This window comes from Vigna unguiculata, chromosome 10 (genome assembly GCF_004118075.2).
Source record: "Vigna unguiculata cultivar IT97K-499-35 chromosome 10, ASM411807v1, whole genome shotgun sequence".
Classification (NCBI taxonomy): domain Eukaryota; kingdom Viridiplantae; phylum Streptophyta; class Magnoliopsida; order Fabales; family Fabaceae; genus Vigna; species Vigna unguiculata.
Genome location: NC_040288.1, coordinates 5,349,071 through 5,372,917, shown reverse-complemented (window position 1 = coordinate 5,372,917; position 23,847 = coordinate 5,349,071). Strand labels below are relative to the sequence as shown.

The following is a 23,847-nucleotide window of genomic DNA, read 5'->3' as shown; positions in this document are numbered from 1 at the left end:
ATTTTGAGCGCGACTTCTCGTCCAAGCGAGAAGTTTGAGTTTTGAGCTATGGACACTCTCGCCTAAGCGAGTTCACGAAGTTGAATTGATGCATTTCTCATTGAATCCTCGTTCAGGCGAGGTGTGTGTGTTAAGGTATGGCTCGCTCAGGCGAGAGGATCTCGCCTAAGCAAGAGGATCTCGCCTAAGCGAGATAACGTGGAGAAGCCACTGTTTTAAGCTCGCTCAAGCGATGTGGACTAGCCTAAGCGAGGCTAAGGGTTTAGCTTGGGCGAGAGTCCCTAGCTTAAGCGAGTTTATGTGAATTGCCATGTTTGTATGTGCTTTGTGTGTTAGTTTGTCTACTCTTTCCTAAGTATAGGAAGTATATGCATGTGGTGGTGGTGTTGGGTTTGAAGGACTAAGTCCAATAGGGGTCTGAGATGTGCGTGGTGGTTGGACGCATGATGGGCATGGAACTGTGTAGTTCCCGTCGGCTGCTAAGTGACGAGGAGTCCTTGGTATGGTGATTACATGCGTCGGGCGCACGATGGGCAAGGAACTATGGTGTTCCCGTCGGCTGCTATTGGGCGAGGAGTCCATAGTATGGTGATTGCGTGCGTGCCAGGGTCCAAGCTAAGAAGGCTTGGATGATTTACTACAAACGAGGAGTCTGTAGGGCAGGACTATGAGCAGGATAGGCTCATAGGGTTGGACCACAAATGGGTTAGGTTCGTGGGAGCACAGTGAAGTCCCAAGACCTAGTTCATGTATATGACTCATGAAGGACTATGAGATCAGGGATGGGTAATTTGAAAACAAATAAATATTTAGTCATGTTATTTTTGGGATGGGTGCCATATTTATTTCGTGTATATTTTTATATATTCTGCATAGCTCACCCTTTCTCTATGTGTGTGGCGATGATCGGATAACTTGTTATCTAGGAGCAGATGATTTGACAGGTGGGCCAGCAGATGCGTAGAGGCGGAGTGCGGGGGCTACCTGAGTTTTTGAAAGGATGTTTTATATTTAGACTTTTGATGTAAACTTATTATGTGGAATTTTGAGGGATTTTATAATACTGTAGTTGCGAACATATGAATTAAGTTATATTAAAGTTTTTTTAAATTCCCGTGTTTTGGGAAATGGTATCATATTAAATGAGGTTTTATTTTCATTTCCTATTTATTTATTAAAAAGTAGTAATATTTCTTAGGGATGTTACAAGGATCAATTCTCGTCGGGCCTAAAAAACCAAAAAAAAATATTTTTGTTTGTTTTCTAAATTCATTTATTATTATTTTGGGGAAAAATAAATATTTTGAAAACCACATCCTTTTGCACATTTAATTAAAGACACCATGTTAGGACGGACGTTGTGGGGTGCTAATACCTTCCCCATGCGTAACCGACTCCCGGACCCAAAATCTGGTTTTTGCGCAGACCTTGTTTTATCTTTTTTTTTGGTTTTTCCATAGTTTTCTAGAATAAACTATGGTGGTGACTCTAAACTCTATTTTTTACAAATTTTAATTTTTGGTTCGTCGTCCCGTCGTGATTTTGGTTGCGACAAGTTGGAATTCAATATGTATATTGTTCACACATCAGAGCTAGTATTCACTTTATGACTTCATCACACTAGTGCAATTTGTTGTTTTTACATCGCCTTATAGGCCTCGGTTATTGCAGAACCGAAGCCTATAAGGACGCGATGACATTTTTGCAATTTTATGAACTTTTTTGCCTCGGGTTAAAAGTCAACTGAATCCTATAGGGGCTTTTCTGCCTCGGTCAAAAGGCAACCGAAGCCTATAAGGCATCAGAGTTCCTCAAAATTTCAAAAATGCCATTGGCAATAGAGTTTTTGGCCTCGGGTGGAATAGGACCGAGGCAGTATGCACTTTAGGCCTTGGTTACTAATTGAACTGAGACCATATATATGAGTTTTTGGCCTCGGGTGGAATAGGACCGAGGCAGTATGCACTTTAGGCCTCGGTTATTAATTGAACTGAGGCCATATGTCTGATTTAGGTCCCCCCAAATCGTGAATCGCAACACTGTTCCTCTTCATCCCCAAATCAAACCTCTGTTGCGCAATTCAGAGCCACCACAACGTGTTGCGCATTTTGCTCCTTGTAAGTGCTTGGTGGCGCGATTAGGGTTTCTATGAGCATCAAGATGATGTTTCAAGGTGCAAGTGATTTCAATGGTAGCTCGCAGTGAGGCTGAACTCGCGATGCAGGCACTGACACTTTCATTCTTGCGACGACGATTTTCGATATGCTCGTGTTGCAGAGGTGGTGTGTCGCGATATTCGCGTCTACAATGGAGGTTTATTGACAATATTTTGCTATATGACCGATCTTGCCACAATTGTAGCAACATGCCGATCTGAATTCTCTTGTTAATGGCCGTACTTGCCACACCTAAAGCATTCCACTTTTGACTTAGACCAATCTCCTTGGCCCCTTTCTTGACCACGACCATGCCAATTCTTCTGCCTAGTCTGATCTGTGCTCTCTTCAACATCATCTCGGTCACATCCACCTTGACCTTGTCTACCTCGACCTTGGCCACCTCGTCCTCTGCCACCTCGTCCTCTGCCTCCAGGACCTCAGCTCTGAGTATTCCGCGTCTCATCCAAATCAAGTTGCGCCTTTAGTGCTTGATCACGCGGTTCGTGCTTCTTCCTTCTCCTTTGTTCATGGGCCTCTAATGACCCGACAACTTCTTTCACTGAGAGAACTGATAGGTCCTTCGACTCCTCGATGGTGCATACAATGCTCTTAAAATCATCTGTCAATGATCTCAAGATTTTCTCCACAACCCGGCTTGCTGGAATTGGCTCTCCATTCCTGCCGAGTTGGATGGTCACTTTCTCTACCTAAGTTATGTACTCGGTTACCTTCTCTTTATCTTCCATCTTCAACCCTTCAAACTCTTCTCTTAGAGCTTGAAGTCGGACTTGTCTGACTCGGTCGTTCGCTCTGTATGCAACCTCTAGAATATCCCATGCTTACTTTGAAGATGCAACGCTTGCAATCTTCTCGAAGCCTGACTCGTCCACAACATTGTACAAAAAATACAAAGTTGACTTGTCTTTCACTCGCATCTTCTTCAACACGACAATCTGGGCCACCGTCTGATTTGCGTCCTCCGCGGGTTCTTCGTATCCACTCTCCACTATATCCCAAATGTCTTGGGATCCAGGAGGTTCTTCATCTGTAGACACCAATTATCATAATTGGTTTTCTTCTTCAATTGCGGCACTGTCATGCCATTCACAACTTTTGCCATCTCTCCTCTTTTTTTTTCTCCCAAAGCACTCAAGCGCACCATTTTTTTCTCACTGTTTCACTCTCTCTCCCTTTTTTTTCTCACTCGATACTCAGAGCTTGCTCTAATACCACTTTGTTGGGAAATACACTCACGCACACACACAATAGAATGCTACGAGACATGCAGTACACATAAAACGTGATTGTTGAATAAAATATCGAGGGGACATGACGCATACTCTGGAATAGGAAGAATGAAAACACTATGCTTCACTGTATATTATATTGAATGAGAATAGGATTTTAAGTAGCCGTATGCACTACAACAAAATAACTACTTTCAGTGCGTATATCACTTGCGTTATTTCAGTAGCAATATTTGCGATATTTCAGCAAACAACAAACCAAATCTGACTTAGTTTATTAAAACAAAACTGCAACTAAAATAAAACTAACTACCCTATATTGCAAATAAAAAAACCACTTAAAGATTATCTTAACAGTGCAAACCTGTAAGCACAACACTAGTGACAAACGACAAACTACAAGGTGGTCGGAGCACCAAAAGCAATTCATCTCGGTATAAGAATCTAGTTAGAAGTCTACTTTATCTAACAGCTACACAACCAGACATCATGTTCGCTTAGATTCATGCAAAAACCAAGTCATTTTTGGCATAGGCAAAATAATTTTAAGATATCTACACGGAACAAAATAGTACGAAATATGTTATAAATCCATAGGAATCCAAGTTGCTTGGTTATACCGATATACTTTTCACTTGGATCGGGAATATTCTCTTGGCTATCAAAGAAACAAGCCACAATTGCATAATCAATTGCTGAAGCAGAATACATGACAACTGCTGAAGCAACGAGTGAGGCTATATGGATTTGAAAGATATTCAAAGATATGGGAGAAAAACAAAGTGGGCCTACTAACTCTAACTGTGACAATAAATCAACTATTGCAATGACATCAAGTTGTCTAATCTTAACATTATTTGACATTATTTGATAAGTTGTCTAATCTTAATATTATTTTATTGTCTAATGTACACAATGTTCGATTATTTGATCTTAACAAGATATATGAGATGTCTTCAATTATCAGACAATATAGAAATATCAAAACAGAACTATACTCACAAATGGATCTATTGTTCTCAAAGAAGATAAATGACTTACCATAAGTCACACATTACAATTTTCATTATAAATCTAAGAGAATTCATCTTTGACTCTAGCTCTTTTCTCAAGTAATCTGATTCATCACATATAAGATAGAGTATTGTGTTCTGGACCTCCGATCTGTGATAAAAAGTAACAAAATTTGACATTATACCATGCCAATCTATATCATTAAAGGAAATTACTGTGCCATGCTTGTGTATATGCAATGTGCACTTTGTGTAATTAACAATTAAGACCCTTCTAATACATTCAACGGTCACGATTTCAAGAGTTGATAAATAAACAACAGACAAAACCAATCCATTCATGTGGCGATCCAGAGGCATAGTGAAAGAACCAAAATATCCCTCACCCACTTGGGCGAACCAATAAGGATGGTTGTCACTTGGAAGATAAACATCACAAGACTCGCGACTTGCCCGTACCTGTACCATAAAGTAAAAAGCCTAGTCATTTATCTAATTTTTCTCTCTAAGTTGTCTTCTACAATCAATATTTGTCGTTAAAAATTAAGAAAAATGTAATAGATAATTAAAACATAGCAATAATAATTAATTTAAATAAATTTGGTTTATTTTGAAATTGACAAGTTGAAGAAACAATTGACAGAAAATTGACAAGTTGAAGAAATAATTGACAAAAAAATTTTGAAATGAAGGATCTTTGTCCAGCCAAGCAAATTCTTGGTATGAGAATATCCAGGGATAGATCTGAAGGTATTCTAAACTTATCTCAGGAAAAATATATAAAAAAATTACTTAGCAGGTTTAATGTTGGAAATGCTAAAACCAGGAATACACCTTTGGGAACTCACTTAAAGTTCTCAAAAAGGCAATCTTCTCAGGTAGAGGAAGAAGAAAGTCACATGTCTAAAGTGCCATATGCATCTGCAGTAGGGAGCTTGATGTATGTTATGGTTTGCACGCAGTGAGAGTTGTGATGAGGTTTCTATCAAATCCCAGAAATGAGTATTGGGAAGGTGTGAAGTCGATATTGAGATATTTTAAGGGCACTTCAAAGATGCATTTGTCTTTTAGAAAAAGTAATCTCACTTTACAGGGGTTTTCTAATGCAGATTTGGGAGGTGATTTGGATGGTAGAAAGAGCACAACAAGTTACATTTTTACGTTGGGTGGAACAACTATTAGTTGGAAGTCCAAACTTCAAGGAAGAGTCTCCCTTTCAACCACTGAAGTTGAGTATGTAGCTATCTCAAAAGCAGCGAAGGAGATGATATGGTTGAAGAACCTTCTAAAAGAATTAGAAAAATAACAAGATGACTATCCGTTGTTCAGTGACAGTCAACGTGTCATTTGTCTTGCTAAAAATTCAATTCTTCATTCCAGATGCAAGCACATTGAATTGAAGTATCATTTTATCAGAAACTTGATAAATGATGGAGACTTGTTTTTGTTGAAGATTCCAGGTGCAGAGAATCCAACTGATATGTTGACCAAGATTGTCACAACAACTAAGTTGAAGCTTTGCATTGCATCAACTAGCCTTCGAGAAAATTGATGATGAAGGCACTACACTAGGTGGTAATGTAAATCAAACCCCAAGTGAGAGAACTGTTAGTATTATGGTGCTTGATTTAGTCCCACATTGCTTAGAATTGTGAGATGTGATTCTCTGTTTTACTATATAAGAGACCTTATGTAAAACTTTGAGATACAACAGAAATAAAAATACTTCCTAATTTAGTCGTGGATGTAGGCATACACATTGTATGCCGAACCACATTAAATTATCTATGTTTATTTTTCTCTCCTTTATTCTTTCCTTTATTGCCTTGTTCCTAACACGAATACCACACCGAAAATCCTTAATCCTTGTGTTGAAGCTCTTGGGTCATGATCCTCTGACCCTCTCATGTTTTTTGTGCCTCCTTGGGTCATGTGTGTTGGGTAAACATGTTATGACCTACGAGCTTGATGGGGAGTTCGGTTTGATGACAATTTGTCATTAACTACAACTTTAAATTTAGGTTGTCACTTAAATAATTTAATGACAATGTTCAACATGATATTGTAGTTGTATTTGTTGGGATGTAGTGCAGGAGATTGTAGAGTACATTGTTCGGGTGTACTTAGTTTGCTGCTTTTGAATCTGTCATGTATAGTTTATCGATTAATGGTCACTTCTGGACTTGATCCTAATGCACTTAGTTTTCTCGTTTGCTTTACTTCTACTATCATTTTTTAAATCACGTTTCATATGTTCTGAAACTGGAAACTTCCCAGCATCATTAATTAGTGTATCTCATAGGTGCAACAATTGGAAAAGAAATATGTTGGTAAGTCAAAAATATTGTTGTCTTCTATGAAATTAGTGCATTTATTAATTATATATGCTAATTAAGTCATCTTTATATATACTTAGTGTTATAAATGAATATTCAGTATACCTCTATAGTTATGGTGTTATAAATGGATATTTAGTGTTACACATCTACCTCTATCTAAAGGTATTTCATATCTCTTAAATGTTGTCTCTCTTACGGACATCCTATTCCATAATAACGTGTTTCATCACTTAGATTGGTGCTTATGTTTGTTTACATAGTATCAAATAATCTTTTGAAGAAGGCCAAAATATGCTATATGTGGGCAAAAAAATATAAGAACAACATAAGGAAAAGTAGTTGAGTAAGGAAATTGCGTAACATGACCACTGAAGATACGGGGAGAGACTTTTATGAGATGTCAAAAGTTTGGCCTGAGGCAGATGGTCTCTCCCTGGTTAAAAGGTTTTGTTTATGGAGTCAACTTTCTACACCATCGTTGAAAAAGGAGACACCTTAACGATATCATCTAGTTGCTCGTAGGATGCATCCTCTGCTTTTGCCTTATCATCAACTATCAAACAAAGTCAACAAAGGTCATCTAAAGGACACAGACCCACGTTACCTTGAGGAAACCTAAGCACCTAAATCATGTTTTGCTTTTTTACTACGCATAGGCACAATTGTATCATGTTAGCCTCGTTTATCTATTAGTCCTGTAGGGTTGGACAAAAGATCCATTTATGCCAAACGATCTATTTTTACTCCGATTCAATTCGTGTGAAATCTATTTTATTAAATATTTAATTCATTTAAAATCTATTTTATTAAATTAGAATTTAATATTATCCAATCAAATAATTTATTTTATCCGTCTTAGACCGAAGGTTAATACGACCTATCCAAATCGAATGTTAAGATGATAGGACCTAGATCGAGTGTCTAAATGGATTAGCCTAAGTCGTAAGTCGAGATGAATTGTCTTGAACGGATAATCGAGATGGGTTCTATTGGATTGACAACAAAAAATTTACAAAATTAATTTAAATTACTTTTATAAAAAAAAAGATTTTAGATTTCAAACTGAATCTAAATATTTAAATTTGTATGTAAAACTTGATTCAAATATTTTGATCTAGATTTAAAAAGAAATCAAACTAGTTTAAAAAATATATATTTGGATCCAAAATTCGATCCATTAATTATTTGGATTTCTATCGGATCCGAATTGGATCTTTAAAATTCTAATTCATTCCAATAATTATTTTTACGGTGTGAGAAAAATATGCAACACTATGTGCATTTTAGAAAACACCATCTACCTCTTTTAAAATTGGCATGGAGAAGTTGCGCATAACGATATTTATCCATTTGGTTATATATTGAAATTCTTCAAAATCCAATTTGAAATTAGAGTTATTTACTCTCAATTTAAATTTCTCAGATTATTATATGTCAAAAGGAAAATTGAAATGATTTCATATCTGTGTATGTACAGTGTAAATAAGAGCAACGCATTAAAACTCATTTTCCACCCGTCCTTCTCCGTAGTTTCTGCTTGTACATGCGACCATATATCTCACCACCTTTCCCTTTCTTTTTGTCGTATTTTATAGCATAAACAAAACAGTGATGATGCGCACTCACCATCATCAACAATATTCTATTAGAAACAAATGCAAAACGTTCATGCTTTTTAGAGTTTAGCATATACCAGCAACCTAGAATTCAAAGTGAATAGAAATAATTACAATGACCTCTTTTAAATATTTTCTTTTAAAGATATATCAGTAATGTCAAAAGAGAATGTCTTTAACACTTAAAGGCATATGTCCATAATGTAAAAAGAGAGGCAGTGTATTAATTCTAAAATAAAAGGTAAAGTTAATATGTACTTTTTTTAAAAAAAAAGGGAAAAGAAATTTCATAGTCGTTAGAAGTGGTATAAGTGGGTGTTGGTATAATTTGGCAAATGGCTAAAGTAAAATGGGTTATGTGATGGTCTTAACGCGCTTCCATGACTGTAAAGAAGTATTAATCTTCCGCTTGATTTCATTGAATGTGTCCTTAACTTAAAGATCATCAATCTCACTGTGTAACTCTCATTGATGATTTCTCTTGTAATACTTCATGACCTCATCAATTCCTTCCATGGAATTTGAGTCTTCATCATCTAAACTTCCATGGATGTACGATGTGCTCATCAACTTTACTGGAGACGACATTCGTAAGAAATTTGTTTCCCATCTAGATTCTGCCCTCACTAGTGTTGGATTCACCACTTTCCTTCACCATGAACCAATGCACACCCAAGAACCTATTATGAATCTGTGTCGGGTAGCAATTGTTGTTTTCACAAAAACCTATTCTCAATCTGCCTGGTGCCTTGATCAGCTTCAACAAATCATTCAATGGCACCGAACTTATTACAAACATGTTCTGCCCGTGTATTACGAAATTCAGCCATCTGATGTACGTCTTCAGAAGGGTGATTTTGGAAAAGCCTTCCGAGCAACTGTGGGTCAAAATTTTTCAAGACAAGAACAGGTGGCTTGCGTGTACAGGTGGAGCCACGCACTCACCAAAGCAACAAATTTATTTGGATGGGACGAGAGCAATTACAGGTAAATAAATCATTCAATCAAACGTATTTTAAGATTGTGACTTAATTTTGGTATTAGATGACTTATTCTGCAATGGCTACTAACTTGAAGGAGCGATGCTGAACTAGTAGACAAAATTGTTAAGACCGTTCTCAATTTATCAGTGTTGTCTGCTACGAAATTTCCAGTTGGATTACAACCCAACGTGGAAGATCTTGTTCGAACTATAAAAAATAAATCCGGGGAAGTTTGTATAATAGGGATATGCGGAGAGGGAGGATCCGGTAAAACCACCCTTGCCAAAGCCATCTATAATCAAATTCATGATACATTCACGGAGAAAAGTTTTATTGAAGATATCGCACAAGTTAGTCGAACAAGAAGTCATGTTAGTTTACAAGAACAACTTCTTTCAGATGTCCTAAAAGTAAAGGTGGACATACGTAGCGATGAAATGGGAACAAGTATGATTCGGAAAAGACTGTCTGGTAAAAGGGTTCTCATTGTACTTGATGATATGAATGACTACTCACCATTATTAGACCTAAGGAAAAGTCGTGCATGGTTCAGTCAAGGAACTGTAATAATCATTACAACAAGAGATGAAGACCTACTGAGGATTCATCATGTTGATTCTGTTTTTCGGCTGAAGCCAATGAGTGCAAACGAATCCCTTGAGCTTCTTAGTTGGCATGCATTCAGAGAAGCAAAACCAAAAAAAACTTACATTTACATTGCAAAAAAAGTAGTTACCTTATGTGGAGGACTACCTCTAACTCTTGAAGTCATTGGAACTTATTTATCTAAAAGGACGAAAGAAGAATGGGAAATTGTAGTGTCTAAATTACAGGAAATTCCCCAGCACGATGTTCAACAGAAATTAAAAATAAGCTTCGACGGTTTAGACAAGCAAATGGAAAAGGATTTATTCCTTCAAATATGTTGTTTCTTTGTTGGTAAAGACAGAGCTTATGTTACGAAGATCCTAAAGGATTTTGTAGTAGACGTTGATAGTGGAATAAGAGTTCTCATAGTGCGTTGCCTCATAAAACTTAAAGCAAACAACAAATTTGGAGTACATCCTTTGCTACAAGAAATGGGAAGAAAAATTATGTATTACACAAGAGAGGATGCACTGGTAAGGATTATTGTAAGAACATTCTTTATATACGGTTTTGAAACTTCTTTTTGAAGTGTTTGCTTTCTTATGCGCAATAGATTTATTTATCTTTGATCTTTTCATCCCAGATTACATTTCCTGCGACGAGAAGATGTTGCTTCGAACTTTATCTCTCAGAGATAAGACGCAGATCAAGACAGGTGAAACTAGAATACCCACCTAAGTTTCATCTTTTATCTGTATGGTGCGATATCTATTGATTTAAGACACAGTTGTCTTCGACACTGGAAAAAAGTACAGGTTTCTAAAATGTGTCATTTTCTTTTAAAACTCATAGCTTAATTAAAATAAAAATATTATCTATTTCTACTTATAACTATTTCATTTTTTTGTTTATTTTCTTCTTTAATAATCTATAAAATTATCTTCTTGAAGGTTTTTTCGTGGCTAAAAGTCCATCTTAATCAATGGAAAGTTGTGAAAGAAGTGCCTTTTTCAATTGTAAGGTCAAAAAACATTGGATACATATCCCTACGTCGATTTGAACAATTGTGGCCTACTATTTTTCCTTATATCATTCGGTCACGGATGTCACCAACAATGAATCCACTAACTTATATTCATCCGCTTTGCATGGATATGGAGGATAATAGCTGGAATGATATTGCGCCATTGCTTAGCAGCCTTGCAAATCTTCGAAGTATTTTGGTGGAATGTGACACCAACTTTCAATTATATAAGCAAGTGAAAACTATTCTGGTCGAATATGGTGTAAATATTTCAGAATCAAGAATTTCAAAGCATCACTTCCGGTCTTCTTTGATCGGTGTTGGAAGATACAATACGTTCATAAATAGTGTCAGCAATACCATATCTGAGGTACTTATTTAACTCTCTTTTCACTTACTAGGGGTCGACAAAAAATCTAATTTTCTTAATTCCATCCACACTTTTGTTTCGATCCAATTCATTTTAAATCAATTTTATTAAAAATTCAATTCATTTAAAATCGATTTTAATGAATTTGGATTTTAATCTAATCTACATTTTATATATTTTATGGATTGCATATTCATCCTCTAAATCAAGATTTTCAAATATGGATAATCCAAAAAATCCAATCCAAAATTTAAATTTAAATTTTTAGTTGGGTTAGGCTAAAGGTTGAGATGAACTAGGCCAAATCCAGACTTGAACGGGCCGTGCTCGACTACCTGTACTGACCAAGTAGGCCCGACGACCACCACGGGTTGGGTAGGCCCGACGACTCGGACGACTCATTGCGTCCAACAACCTAAACGGGTCGGGAGGGCCCGACGACCTGGACGAGTCAGTCTGGCTTGACTAGGGATGTCAACGGGGCGGTAGAATATAGGTAGTAGCTCCTCCGTATCCTATCCGCTGGATATATATCCGCCCCTTACTCGTATCCATATCCATCGGGTATCCGTTATGCAGGTATTTACAAAAAATAAAAATAAATATTTAAGAACATATTTTAATCATAAATTCAAATAAAATACAATACATAACATTCATAAATTTTAAATAAAGTCCAAATAACCTATTTAAATAGTGTTGAATGACAAGTTTACAAAGAAATGATTTTTTTTTAAATTAATTGATAAAAAAATAAATCATTAAAAATCAATATGTTAATATTTTAATCATGTTTTTTTTATTTTTTATTTAATTTAAATTAGAGTATAGCGGGTACGGGTATCCACAGGTATGGATATTATGATACCGCACCTGTCTCGTTAACATGGGGTATTAAAAATATCCGTATCCGTTACCCGTGAGTATCCATTTACAATATTTATTCCCTACTTGTTACAGATTTTATCTACGGATACTCGTCGGTATGGATTTGTTTGACATCCATAGACCTGACGACCTGAAAAAGTCGGGAAAATCCAATGATCCGAACGGACTAAACGGGCCCATAGACTCGGATGGGCTGGGCCGACATTTCCAGTGATCTTAGTAATATAACCTGAAAGAGATGAAAACAAAAATGCATATCAAACCCCTAACGACATGATTGTGATATGTACAAATAAAACTATTAACCAGTTTTCTTTAGATTAATTACTATCGGTATATTTTTTAACGACAAAAATAATGATTGCAGATTGGAATTCGAGTAACAAAATTGGATAAATGAGTAAGCTTTTAATCTCATGATACAGGTATTGGGAAGCAACGAGTCATGTGATGTTTATCTTCCAGGTGACAATTATCCTTATTGGTTGGCCCACATAGGTGAGGGACATTCTGTTTCTTTCACTGTGCCTCAAGATCGAGACATGAAGGGAATGGCTTTCTGTGTTGTTTATTTATCAACTCCTGGAATCGTGACGACCGAGTGTTTCACAAGTGTCTTAATTGTTAATTACACAAAGTGCACGTTACAGATGCACAACCATGGCACAATAATTTCCTTTAATGATGAAGATTGGGATAACATAATGTCAAATTTAAGATCTGGAGACAAGGTGGAGATTTTTGTGACTTTTGGCCATGAGCTGGTGATCAAGAACATAGGTGTCTATTTGATATATGGTGAATCAAATGACTTGGAAAGAGAGCCTGCGCCAATGGAAAATTCCCTGATTAGATTCATAAAGAAAATTGTAATGTGTGACTTCTGTTTATTCATGTATTTTCTTTGAGAACAACAAGATCCCTTTAATTATGGAATTAATTCTGGTGTCCTTGATTTCTTTTTTTATTTTACTTCAAGAAAAATTGATATTATGAAATCTGTCTTTAACGTTTAAAGTTTTGTTGACAAATATTGTTTTGCCAATAGATTTACTTGGATCGGTAAAATTCTATCAGTAATTAAAGAATTTTTAAGTTTTTGTTTCCTTTCTTTGTTTGTTCTCCTGTGCTGGTTATAGTGAACAATTTCATGTTTCCTTATGTTTACTTGAGCTGTTTATTGCATTTCTTTTCTGGATGCTACTTCTTTTGATTCTTTTCTGTTTTAGCATATGATGTTTTATTAAGAAATTTTCATAAAATAAGGCATTGACATAATGTTTAGAATGATTATCATTTTCGCATTTTGTGTTTTATTTGGTCCTTTTTTGTGACGCCATTTAAATGAGTAACGAAGCATTGTACAGGTAGTACGTTGCATTGGGGTGTGTTACATGTACTGTACAAATGACTAATTAACGTTAACTTTTCAATTTTGGGGAAATTTTGCAATTAGGGCTTGAGTTGGATATTGCAGTCGCGCTCTTCATCGTCGGAGGCGATTTCTTCATCTTCATCTTCATCTTTCTTGAACTCAGATTTGCAAAGGAAGCAATTAATACTTGTCATTTCATCGTTGGATTGCAGTCACGCTCTTCATTTCAATTTTCCAGTTATCATCATCAACGAGGTAAGTGGGTTTAGGGTTTATTTGGTTGTGTTTGCTCGTGGGTTAGGGTTTTCGTAATTCTATTTTGGGGTTTGTTTTTGCTTGGATTGTTGTGATGTTCTGCATGGTTTCTAAATTACTTCCCTGATTTTTGTGTAGTTTGTGTCCGTAGGTGGGGTTCAATGGGGTATTATTTTAGTGGTCGAGCCATATACGACACAATTGTCAACAACATGAGTGAAGCTTTTAATAGTGTCATAGTGGATGCAAGAGGCAAACCCATAATCACCATGCTCGAGGAAATCAAAGTTTATTTAATAGAAAGGTGGGCCACCAAGAGAAAAAATGTTACAACTTTTGAAGGAAAATCTACCCCAAGGACCTTGAGAGACTACATAAGAAAAAGGAGTTAACCAAATATTGGATCCCAAGGTTAGGTTTTTGTCTTTTTTTTAACACAATCAACTTATTCGTGTACTGATATGTGTAATGATATTTTTAGCTGATCAGAAGAAAAACTATTCGAAGTGAGGCACATATCCATGGTTGAAGATAAGTACACAGTGAATGTGGATGCTCAACATTGCAACTGCAGGAAATGGCTTCTGACTGCTATCCCTTGCTGCCATGCTATTGCAACAATGAATTTCATCAATGTCAATGTTGAGGACTTCATACCAATCTTGTTCAGAGACCCACCTACAAAGAAATATATCAATCCATCATCTTTCTAGACAATGGTGAAGTCTTATGGGAAAGAACTCCCTACCCTAACGTCCATCCACCACGTAAGAGGATCTTACCAGGAAGACCCAAGAAAAAAAGAAGGTTGGAAGAGTGGGGGTTGAGAAAGGATAACACACAAATCAGCAAAGGAGGTCATAGAAAAAAATGTAGCATATGTCGTCAGATTGGACATAACAGGAACAATTGCCCATATAAGCTTGTGGATGAGCAGACTACAAGACCTACTGAGACTGCATCAGATGCCCAAACTGCTGAGAATGCACCAACTACTGAAATTGTTGAGAATGCACCAACTGTTGAAACTCAAACAACTCAACAATCAAGGAATAAAGTGGAGAGTCAAGCAACACCACTACCAGCACCAGACGAAACATCTCAGCAGTTTAGGATGAAATTACAGCTTAGGAGGAGGCCGTGATAACAGCTACAAACGTCTTAGTTATTTTTTGGAATTTCTAATGTAGGATTCATTATTGATGTACTGCATTTTTGGAAGAGGCCATGTAGGCAATTATATGTATTTTAACTTTCCTTAAACTTCGTTCATTATTGATGTACTGCATTGATGTAGTGCATTTTGATGAGGATGAATTAATGTTATGAATTTAACTTCTTTCAGACTTAGATCAATTTAATTTTGAACAGATTAAGATGTCATTTTGAATAGGTTGGGACTAATAACAATATAATCAAACTAATTCATTTCTTCATTTAACAATAGTACAAAACATATTGGACTTTAAAAGATTACACACAATAACAATACGAATAATACAATAACAACATAAGTGAACCCTATTACTAATTGCAGCCTCTTTTCAGCAACCTTCAATCTTCAATGACTTCTCCAAATCATTAATCTGCCTCCTTTGTGTCATGATGATGACATTCTTTTCATCAACATCTTCTTCACACCACCATTTGAAAAAGTTGCAGCCCACATTATTGGAACCACCACTCTGTAAATCAATAAACCAAAAATTAAAACCAATTTATTATTGACACAAAAATAAAAACAAATTGTACCCAAAATTTTCTACCAATATTCTCTTGAGTTCTTGTCATTCTCAAAGCCAGTGGTGGACTATTATAGGGGCGGGGGGCCATCAAATTTTGATTTTTTTAAAATTTATGTATTTAAATTTTTTAAAGTTTTTAAATTATATATGCTAAAAAAATTAATTTTTTTTATAATTTATGCAATTAAAAATATTTAAACTTTTTAAATTATGTATAGTATTTAAATTTTTTAAAATTATGTGTAGTATATCAAAAATCAAAGAAAATTAAATTAATTTTTTTATTTGACTTATAAATCATAATATTTAATATTAATTGATAATAAAATTTGAAATCAAATATAATAAAGAATAAAAAAAATTATTTAGATATTTTTTTTTGTCTCATGAGTTTTCACATATTGTTATCATCTTTTACTTTTACTTGTTTGTTTTTTTTGTATTTTTAAAGAGAAAAAGTAATCGTTGTCTCTACTCTTATCTCTTATATATGTTTTCTTCTTTTCTTGAAAAAAAATACTTTTTTGTCTTATTTAATAATAAAATATTAGTTTAATAGTTAAAATTATTTTTTATCTAACGAGCTTTTTGTATATCTATTTTTAAGAATATAGAAGAAAAAAATATTATACTATGTATTTTTTTCATAACTAATTTTTACTTGTAGCTTAATTATCATGAATTTTTATTTTAGTATTTATGTTGCAATTTTGTATTAGATTATGACAAATTATTCTTTAGTCTTAGTCTTTAAAAAAATATATATTGGTAAAGAATAAAAGAACAAATTATATTTTAAAAATGATAAAAAAGGAAATTGTGTGATGAAAACAAGACAAATTCAACTTTTTCACATATATTCTGAACCATGATACCTCACTTAATTGTCCAATTATAAATTTTTTTTCTTAAAGTTCAAAGAATTACAGGTGAGCCATTACTATAATAGAAAAAATATTTTTTGTAATGAAAATTATTAAAATAAGATTATTGAATAAAGATGGAAGGTGGATTTTTTTTGTTGACAATTTGTTTATTTACATTAAAAAAGAAATAACTGGAAATTTTAGTTATGGTTCAATTATTGATGAGTTCAAAAATATAAAAAAACGAATGACAATAATTATTATTTCTTTATATAGTTATGGTTATACTAAATTATGTATTTATTATCTTTACCGTAGTTACAATAATTAAATATATAAATTTTGATTCTATTATTTTGGCTCCCCCTAAAAAATTAATCAAGATCCGCCATTGCTCAAAGCTGCCATCTCTCCGCAGCTACAAATCGGGGTTAATCCATTTCTCGTTGAACCACTAACAGTGCACGAAGTGATACAACACGGTTGCCTCCAACGATTACAACAAGAGGTAAAGGAAGAAGATTGGGGCCGTGACATACCTATATAATGGGATTACAGGAAGAAGAAGATTGCAGCAACACCAATTGGGAATAGAGGAATAAGATTGCCAAAACTCACCAACTGCCCAAACATTCCTTACCAAAATCCTAGTTCACCTATTTATCCTCAAATATCTAATTATCACACTTGTATAATACACGTAACACACCATAATACAAACAATGCCACCTATACAGTGCTCCATTATTGATTTAAACGGCATCACAAAAAAAGACCAAATAAAACACAAATTGCGAAAATGAGGACCATTTTAAACATTAGGTAAAAATGAGGATCATTTTAAACATTAGGTAAAAATGATGATCATTTTAAACATTTGGTAAAGATGAGGACCATCTGCAACAAATACTACGAAAATGAGGATGAAAAAGGTATTTAAGCCTAAAATCAATTTGTATGTGATTTTTTTTTCTCAAAATGAAACATGTTAATACTTATTCAAATAAACTAATTATTTATTGAAAATAAAATGAGTTGTCTTGATGTTTTCCAAAACTGCATTTTTACTTTCTACTTTTCTTTTATCAATATAAAAATAAGAGATATATGCGTATCGTGCACTGTGAAAGATGATGATGTTAAGCGATATTTGCATACTATAATAAGAGACTCGAAGTTCTTAAAATAAAAGTAAAGTTAATAATCTATAACAATAAAGGGGATTCCTCTTTTTGTGTCCACATTTCATAATACCCGTTTTATCCTTAGTTATTTTAAAAATTAATTATTTTATCTATAATCTATAATAATATATAATATATAAAGGGGATTCCCCTTTTTGTGTCCACTTTTCAAAAATACCGATTTTACCCTTTATTTTTTAAAAATTGACCGTTACTTTTACAAACTTTTTATATATGTCTCTACTTCTTCTCTTATTCTTTATTTATCAATATTTATTCTTTTATCTGTTATGATATATTTAACTTTATTTTAATAAATATTAATGTGTCGGGCCTGTGTTACGCTAGTATATTGTAAAGAGAATAGTGTAATATCTTGTTTGTTGGTTCAAAGTAAAAAAGGTTCTGAGATGGTCTTAACGCGTTTCCACTCGGGCCTGTGTTACGCTAGTATATTGTAAAGAGAATAGTGTAATATCTTGTTTGTTGGTTCAAAGTAAAAAAGGTTCTGAGATGGTCTTAACGCGTTTCCACGATGATTAAAAAAGTATTTCGAATCGCATTTGTGTCTGTACAGATAATCTCTGAGAGTGTTTCATTATTGCTTTCTCTTCTAACACTTCATTATCTCATAAATTCCTTCTATGGAAATCGGGTCTTCATCGTCCAAACCTCCACGGAATTATGATGTGCTCATCAACTTCAACGGAGAAGACATCCGCAGGAAATTTGTTTCTCATCTCGATTCTGCTTTCTCGTCCGTTGGACTCACAACTTTCCTTCACCATCAGAATGCAGTGGAGTCAATGCACGTCCAACAACCTATTCTAAATCTGTGTCGTGTAGTAATAGTTGTTTTCACCAAAACCTATTCTCAATCTGCTTGGTGTCTTCATCAACTTCAACAAATCATTGCTTGGCACGAAAGTTATTGCCGACATGTTCTGCCCGTATATTACGAAATTCAACCCTCTGATGTGCGTCTTCAGAAGGGTGATTTTGGAAAAGCCTTCAAAGAAACTGCACAACAAACATTTTCAGCACAACAACTGGAGGATGGCATGTCCAGGTGGAGCCACGCACTCACAAAAGTAGCAAGTCTCTTTGGATGGGATGAGAGCAATCACAGGTAAACCACACTCACTCAACCATATTTCAGGCTTCTGATTTAACTTTGTTAATACATGATTTCTTTTCTAAATTCTATTTAACTTTAAGGAGTGACGCTGAACTAGTGGACAAAATTGTTAAGAGCGTTCTTAATTTATCAGTTTTGTCTGCTACCAAATTCCCAGTTGGATTACAAGACCAAGTGGAACATCTAATTCGAACTATAAGAAATAAGTCCTCGGATGTTTGCATTATTGGTTTTTGTGGAATGGGAGGATCAGGTAAAACCACCCTTGCCAAAGCCATCTACCATCAAATACATGGTACATTCATGCAGAAAAGTTTCATTGAAGATATTGCACAAGTTAGTGAACCAAGAGGGCATATTCATTTACAGCAACAACTTCTTTCAGATGTCCTAAAAATAAAGGTGGAGATACATAGCGTTGAGATGGGAAGAAGTATAATTCGAGACAGACTTTTCCGGAAAAGGGTGCTCATTGTACTTGACGATATGGATGACTATCTTCCATTATTAGATCTAAGGAAAAGTCGTTCATGGTTAAGTGAAGGAACTGTCATAATCATTACAACAAGAGACGAAGACCTACTGAGGAAACATCAAGTTGATTCTGTTTTTCGGATAAATGAAATGAATGATAACGAGTCCCTTGAGCTTTTTAGTTGGCACGCATTTAGAGAACCAAAACCAAGAAAAGAATACGATTACCTTGCAAGACGAGTGGTTTCTTGTTGTGGAGGACTGCCTCTAGCTCTTGAACTCATTGGAAGTAGTTTATTTGAAAGGAGGGAAAAGGAATGGCATAGTGTATTGGTTGGATTAGAGGGTATTCACATGTATGATGTTGAACAGAAATTGAAAATAAGCTTCGATTTATGCAATCAAATGGAAAGGGATTTATTCCTTGTTTTATGTCGTTACTTTGTTGGTAAGGACAGATCCTATGCTACGAAGATCCTAAATGCCTCTGGAATAAACGCTGATAGTGGAATAAGAGTTCTCATGGAGCGTAACCTCATTAAAGTTAAAGCGAATAACAAATTTGGAATACATTATTTGCTACAAGGAATGGGAATAGAAATTATTCGTGAAATTTTGAGAAAGGAACCTTGGAAGCACAATCGACTGTGGGTTGATGAAGATGGAAAATATGCATTGAAAGTGGATACGGTAAGAACATTCTTTATATGTGGTTTAAAACTTCCTTTGAAAGTGTTTGCTTTCTCATGTACGCAATACATTTGCTTTTCTTTGCTCAGACATTACCTGTGAAATTGATTTCAACCAGTAGAGAACCATCAAGTCGGCCGAAAGTTGCTGTAAATTCTGGGTACCTTTCTGCGAAACTGAGATGGATCAATTTGCATGGATTTTCTTCAGAACACCTTCCTGAAGACTTTAACGTACATGGTGCAGTAGCAATTGATTTAAAACATAGTCTTCTTCGATTCGTCTGGAAAGAACCCCAGGTTTTATTATGAGCCCTTCTTCATTACAACGCAAAGCTTAACTAAAATAAAAATAATAACTGACCACTGTTTCATTTTTATTTTTCTTTTTCAATATTTGTCAAAATAAAACTGTTTTGGTGCAGATTTTGAAGTGGCTAAAAGTCCTTAATCTTAGTCACTCAGAGTATTTGACAGAAACCCCTGACTTTTCCGGAATACCAAGTCTTCAACGGCTCATTCTCAAGGATTGTCCAAGATTGTGCAAAATTCACCCATCTATTGGATTTCTCTGTTATCTTACATTGTTAAATTTGAAGGACTGTGAATGTCTAAGCAATCTCCCCCGAGAGATATATAAGTTAAAATCTTTAAGAACTCTCATTCTCTCTGGATGTTCGAAGATTGACCTCGTGGAAAAAGATATAGTGCCCATGAAATCCTTGATAACTGTAATTGCAGAAACTAAAGCTTTGAAACAAGTTCCTTTTTTAATTTTAAGCTCAAAAGCCATTGGGTACATGTCCCAACGAGGATTTGAGAGATTGTCCTCTAATCTTTTTCCTTCTATCATTCGGTTTTGGATGTCAGCAACAATGAATCCCATATTTTATATTCATTCGATTGGCATGGATATCGATAATATTTGGGATGATATAGCGCCATTGCTCGGCAGCCTAGCAAATCTTCGAAGTGTTTTGGTGCAATGTAACACCGAGTTTCAACTATCAAAGCTAGTAAAAAATATTCTGGTCGAATATTTTGCAAATGTTACAGAATCAGGAATTTCAAAGCAGCACCTGAGGTTTTCTTTAATCGGTATTGGAGCATACTATGAATTCTTCAATGCTGTCAGCGATAACATATCTCAGGTTCTTCTCTCCCTTTACACCTTCACCATTTAGCTATTAATTAAGAGAACATAAAATAATCCAAATGAATCTGATTTTAATAATTAAGTAACCAAGTGATCATGTTTATACTAAATACTAGGAAAATGATTTCCACTTTCTTGCCTGACTAGTTTCATGATTGTTTCATACTCAATGATTGTATAAACTGAAAGAGACAGAGTCCCTAACGACATGATGATGATGTATGAACCCAACAAAACTTCTAACCAAATTTATGTAAATTAATTACTCTTGGTATGTTTTAATTATGTATTACATTTTGAATTTTTTAACGACAAGTATTGATTGCTGGAGACAAATTGGATAGAAAAATGAGTGACTAAGCTTTTTATCTCATGGTACAGGTATTGGCAGGTAGTGAATCTTGTGATGTCTCTGTTCTAGGTGACAACCATCCTTATTGGTTAGCCTATATGGGTGAAGGACATTCTGTTTCTTTCACTGTGCCTCCAGATACTGATTTGAAAGGAATGATTTTGTGTGTTGTTTATTTATCAACCCTTGAAATTGAGGCAACTGAATGTCTCAGAATTGTCTTAATTGTTAATTACACAAAGTGCAGATTCCACATACACATGCATGGCACAGGAATTTCCTTTAATGATATAGATTGGGAAGGTATAATGTCAAACTTTGGATATGGAGACAAGGTGGAGATTTTTGTGACATCTGGTCATGGATTGGTGGTAAAGAACACAATACTCTATCTTATATGGGGTGAATCAAATTACTACGAAAAAGAGCCTATGTCAAAGAAAAACTCTGTCCTTAGATTCATAAAGAAAATTGTAGAGTGACTTCTGATAAGTCATTTATCCTCTTTGAGAACTGCAGGATCCCTTTAGTTATGGAATTAATCTGTGTCCTTCATTGAAATTCATTGTTTTTTCCATCCTTTCCTTGTTTTTCTTTAGAGTATAACTTATAGTTTAGAAATTCATGTTTACTTTATCCTGTTTCTCACTCCTCACATTGTGTTTCCTCGGCTTCACTTGAGCTGTTTATTGTATTTGTTTTCTTGTTACTTTTTCTCAATTCTTTTCCCTTTAACCATATAAGAATTCCTCTTAAAAAAAAGACACGCATTATGAAATAAAGGCAGACGGTGTTCGATATTCTGTTATGTGTTCTATTTTTGTATCTGCTAGATAGTCTCTGTTTTCGTTTCAACATTATAAGCACCGTTGGAGGATCTGTTTTCGTTGTTCGTCTGTTTTTATTTGTTTTATGTATAATTAAATATATCAATTTTTTAATTGAAATTCATTATAGTGTTCAGTTGTAACTTTTTAATTTTTAGTTTTTAACTATTTTTTTTTCAAATATAGTCATGATCTTACAAATTATTTTAATTTTGTTAAAAATGTTTTAAACGTAATTCTTATAAATTAGTATTCATTTGATATGACCAAATATAATCTTTTAAAAAATCCAAAAAAAAATACTATTTCTACAAGTACAACTAATATTTATACTATCCGACGGTAACATTTTTATGTGTAACTCTACAATTCGATTCCTTGTGGATTTCTTCCTTAAATGCTTAGAAGACTTGGCTTTCATGAAGCGATGTGATAAACGTTTCTATTTCATTTTGCTATGAAGATCTATATGCTATTCTTATGCATTTTTGTCAACAAGAAAGTTACGAACGTGTTTTGACATTACTATCTATGATGAGTGATATTTTTCATAAAAGTTTTTATGATAATTTAGTTTTTTTTTACAAATTCTGTTTTCCGTAAAATATTATTTTTTTAATTAATTTTGAGTAATGATAACATTATGACAATGTTATTAGGAACTAAATTTTGAAAGTGATATATTTTAACAGAAACTAAAACAACATTTTTAAAAGTACAGGGACTAAATATATACATGGATTAATAATAAAAATAGATAAGTTAAGGGAATATTTAACTGTCGGTTGACAAGCACAATTGCTATGACTTCAAGATGCATTTGAGTTTACAGTAAATTTTTCACTAATTGCTTCAGTCTTAGTGTAAGTAATTTTTTACCGCTATAAAGTAATGACTAAATTAGAAAATGAAAAAGATAGAATTCAAAATCCATATAAATAAATAAAAAAAAACTGTTTAGTTAATATAAAAATGGTATTGAAATAAAAGTTATAATTTAAAAAAATAAATAAATTCAGCTGTCGTGATTTTTCTAAACTGTATTTATACCTTTTAGATATATGTGTAATGTGAAACATTATGATTTTATAAGCTTTTAAAACCTTGAGGAATATTTGTATAATATAAAAATAAAAATAGACTCGATGTATGTTTTTAATATGAAAGTAAAGCTTATATGTAATTTTACTATAGAAAAACTTTCATTTTTTTTGTTGTTGTTAAAATGGGTGTTGGTCTAATTTCTTAACTGGCTAAAGTCAAAAAGATTTTGCAATCGTCTTAAATCGCTTCCACCACTATTAAAAAAGTACTGTGAATGCTTTCAGACATATACGTGTATTGTGTCCTGTGAAAGATGATTATGTTAATTAAAGGGATATTTGCATACAATAAAAAGAGGCACGATGTTTTTAAAATAAAAGTAAAGTCAATAAGTAATTTTAAATGAAATGGAAAATATTTCATAGTAATTAGTGTAATATATTTTTTGTGGTTCAGAGTGAAAAAGGTTCTGTAGTGGTCTTAACGCGCTTCCACGATAATTAGAAAAGTACTTT

At 34.2% G+C, this 23,847-nt stretch overlaps 2 protein-coding genes across 2 annotated transcripts; both read left to right on the top strand.

Annotated features, from left to right (window-relative positions):
* Positions 1 to 8,744: 8,744 nt before the first annotated feature.
* Positions 8,745 to 13,144, top strand: LOC114166592 (putative disease resistance protein At4g11170). The gene is made up of 5 exons (XM_028051341.1): positions 8,745 to 9,361; positions 9,452 to 10,478; positions 10,589 to 10,660; positions 10,896 to 11,339; positions 12,653 to 13,144. The coding sequence occupies exons 1-5, from the start codon at positions 8,868 to 8,870 to the stop codon at positions 13,133 to 13,135; spliced, it is 2,520 nt and encodes an 839-aa protein (XP_027907142.1). The 5' UTR covers positions 8,745 to 8,867; the 3' UTR covers positions 13,136 to 13,144.
* A 5,045-nt stretch (positions 13,145 to 18,189) lies between these two features.
* Positions 18,190 to 22,022, top strand: LOC114165057 (TMV resistance protein N-like). The gene is made up of 5 exons (XM_028049704.1): positions 18,190 to 18,781; positions 18,871 to 19,954; positions 20,044 to 20,253; positions 20,379 to 21,104; positions 21,491 to 22,022. The coding sequence occupies exons 1-5, from the start codon at positions 18,297 to 18,299 to the stop codon at positions 21,941 to 21,943; spliced, it is 2,958 nt and encodes a 985-aa protein (XP_027905505.1). The 5' UTR covers positions 18,190 to 18,296; the 3' UTR covers positions 21,944 to 22,022.
* Positions 22,023 to 23,847: the final 1,825 nt, after the last annotated feature.

Bases quoted from the DNA above. Each gene is read 5' to 3' on its own strand.
- LOC114165057 (XM_028049704.1), top strand. From the start codon at position 18,297: ATGGAAATCGGGTCTTCATCGTCCAAACCTCCACGGAATTATGATGTG. The intron at 19,955-20,043 runs GTAAGAACATTC...TTCTTTGCTCAG, and splicing joins ATGCATTGAAAGTGGATACG to ACATTACCTGTGAAATTGAT. The intron at 21,105-21,490 runs GTTCTTCTCTCC...CTCATGGTACAG, and splicing joins TCAGCGATAACATATCTCAG to GTATTGGCAGGTAGTGAATC.
- LOC114166592 (XM_028051341.1), top strand. From the start codon at position 8,868: ATGACCTCATCAATTCCTTCCATGGAATTTGAGTCTTCATCATCTAAA. The intron at 10,661-10,895 runs GTGAAACTAGAA...ATCTTCTTGAAG, and splicing joins TAAGACGCAGATCAAGACAG to GTTTTTTCGTGGCTAAAAGT. The intron at 11,340-12,652 runs GTACTTATTTAA...CTCATGATACAG, and splicing joins TCAGCAATACCATATCTGAG to GTATTGGGAAGCAACGAGTC.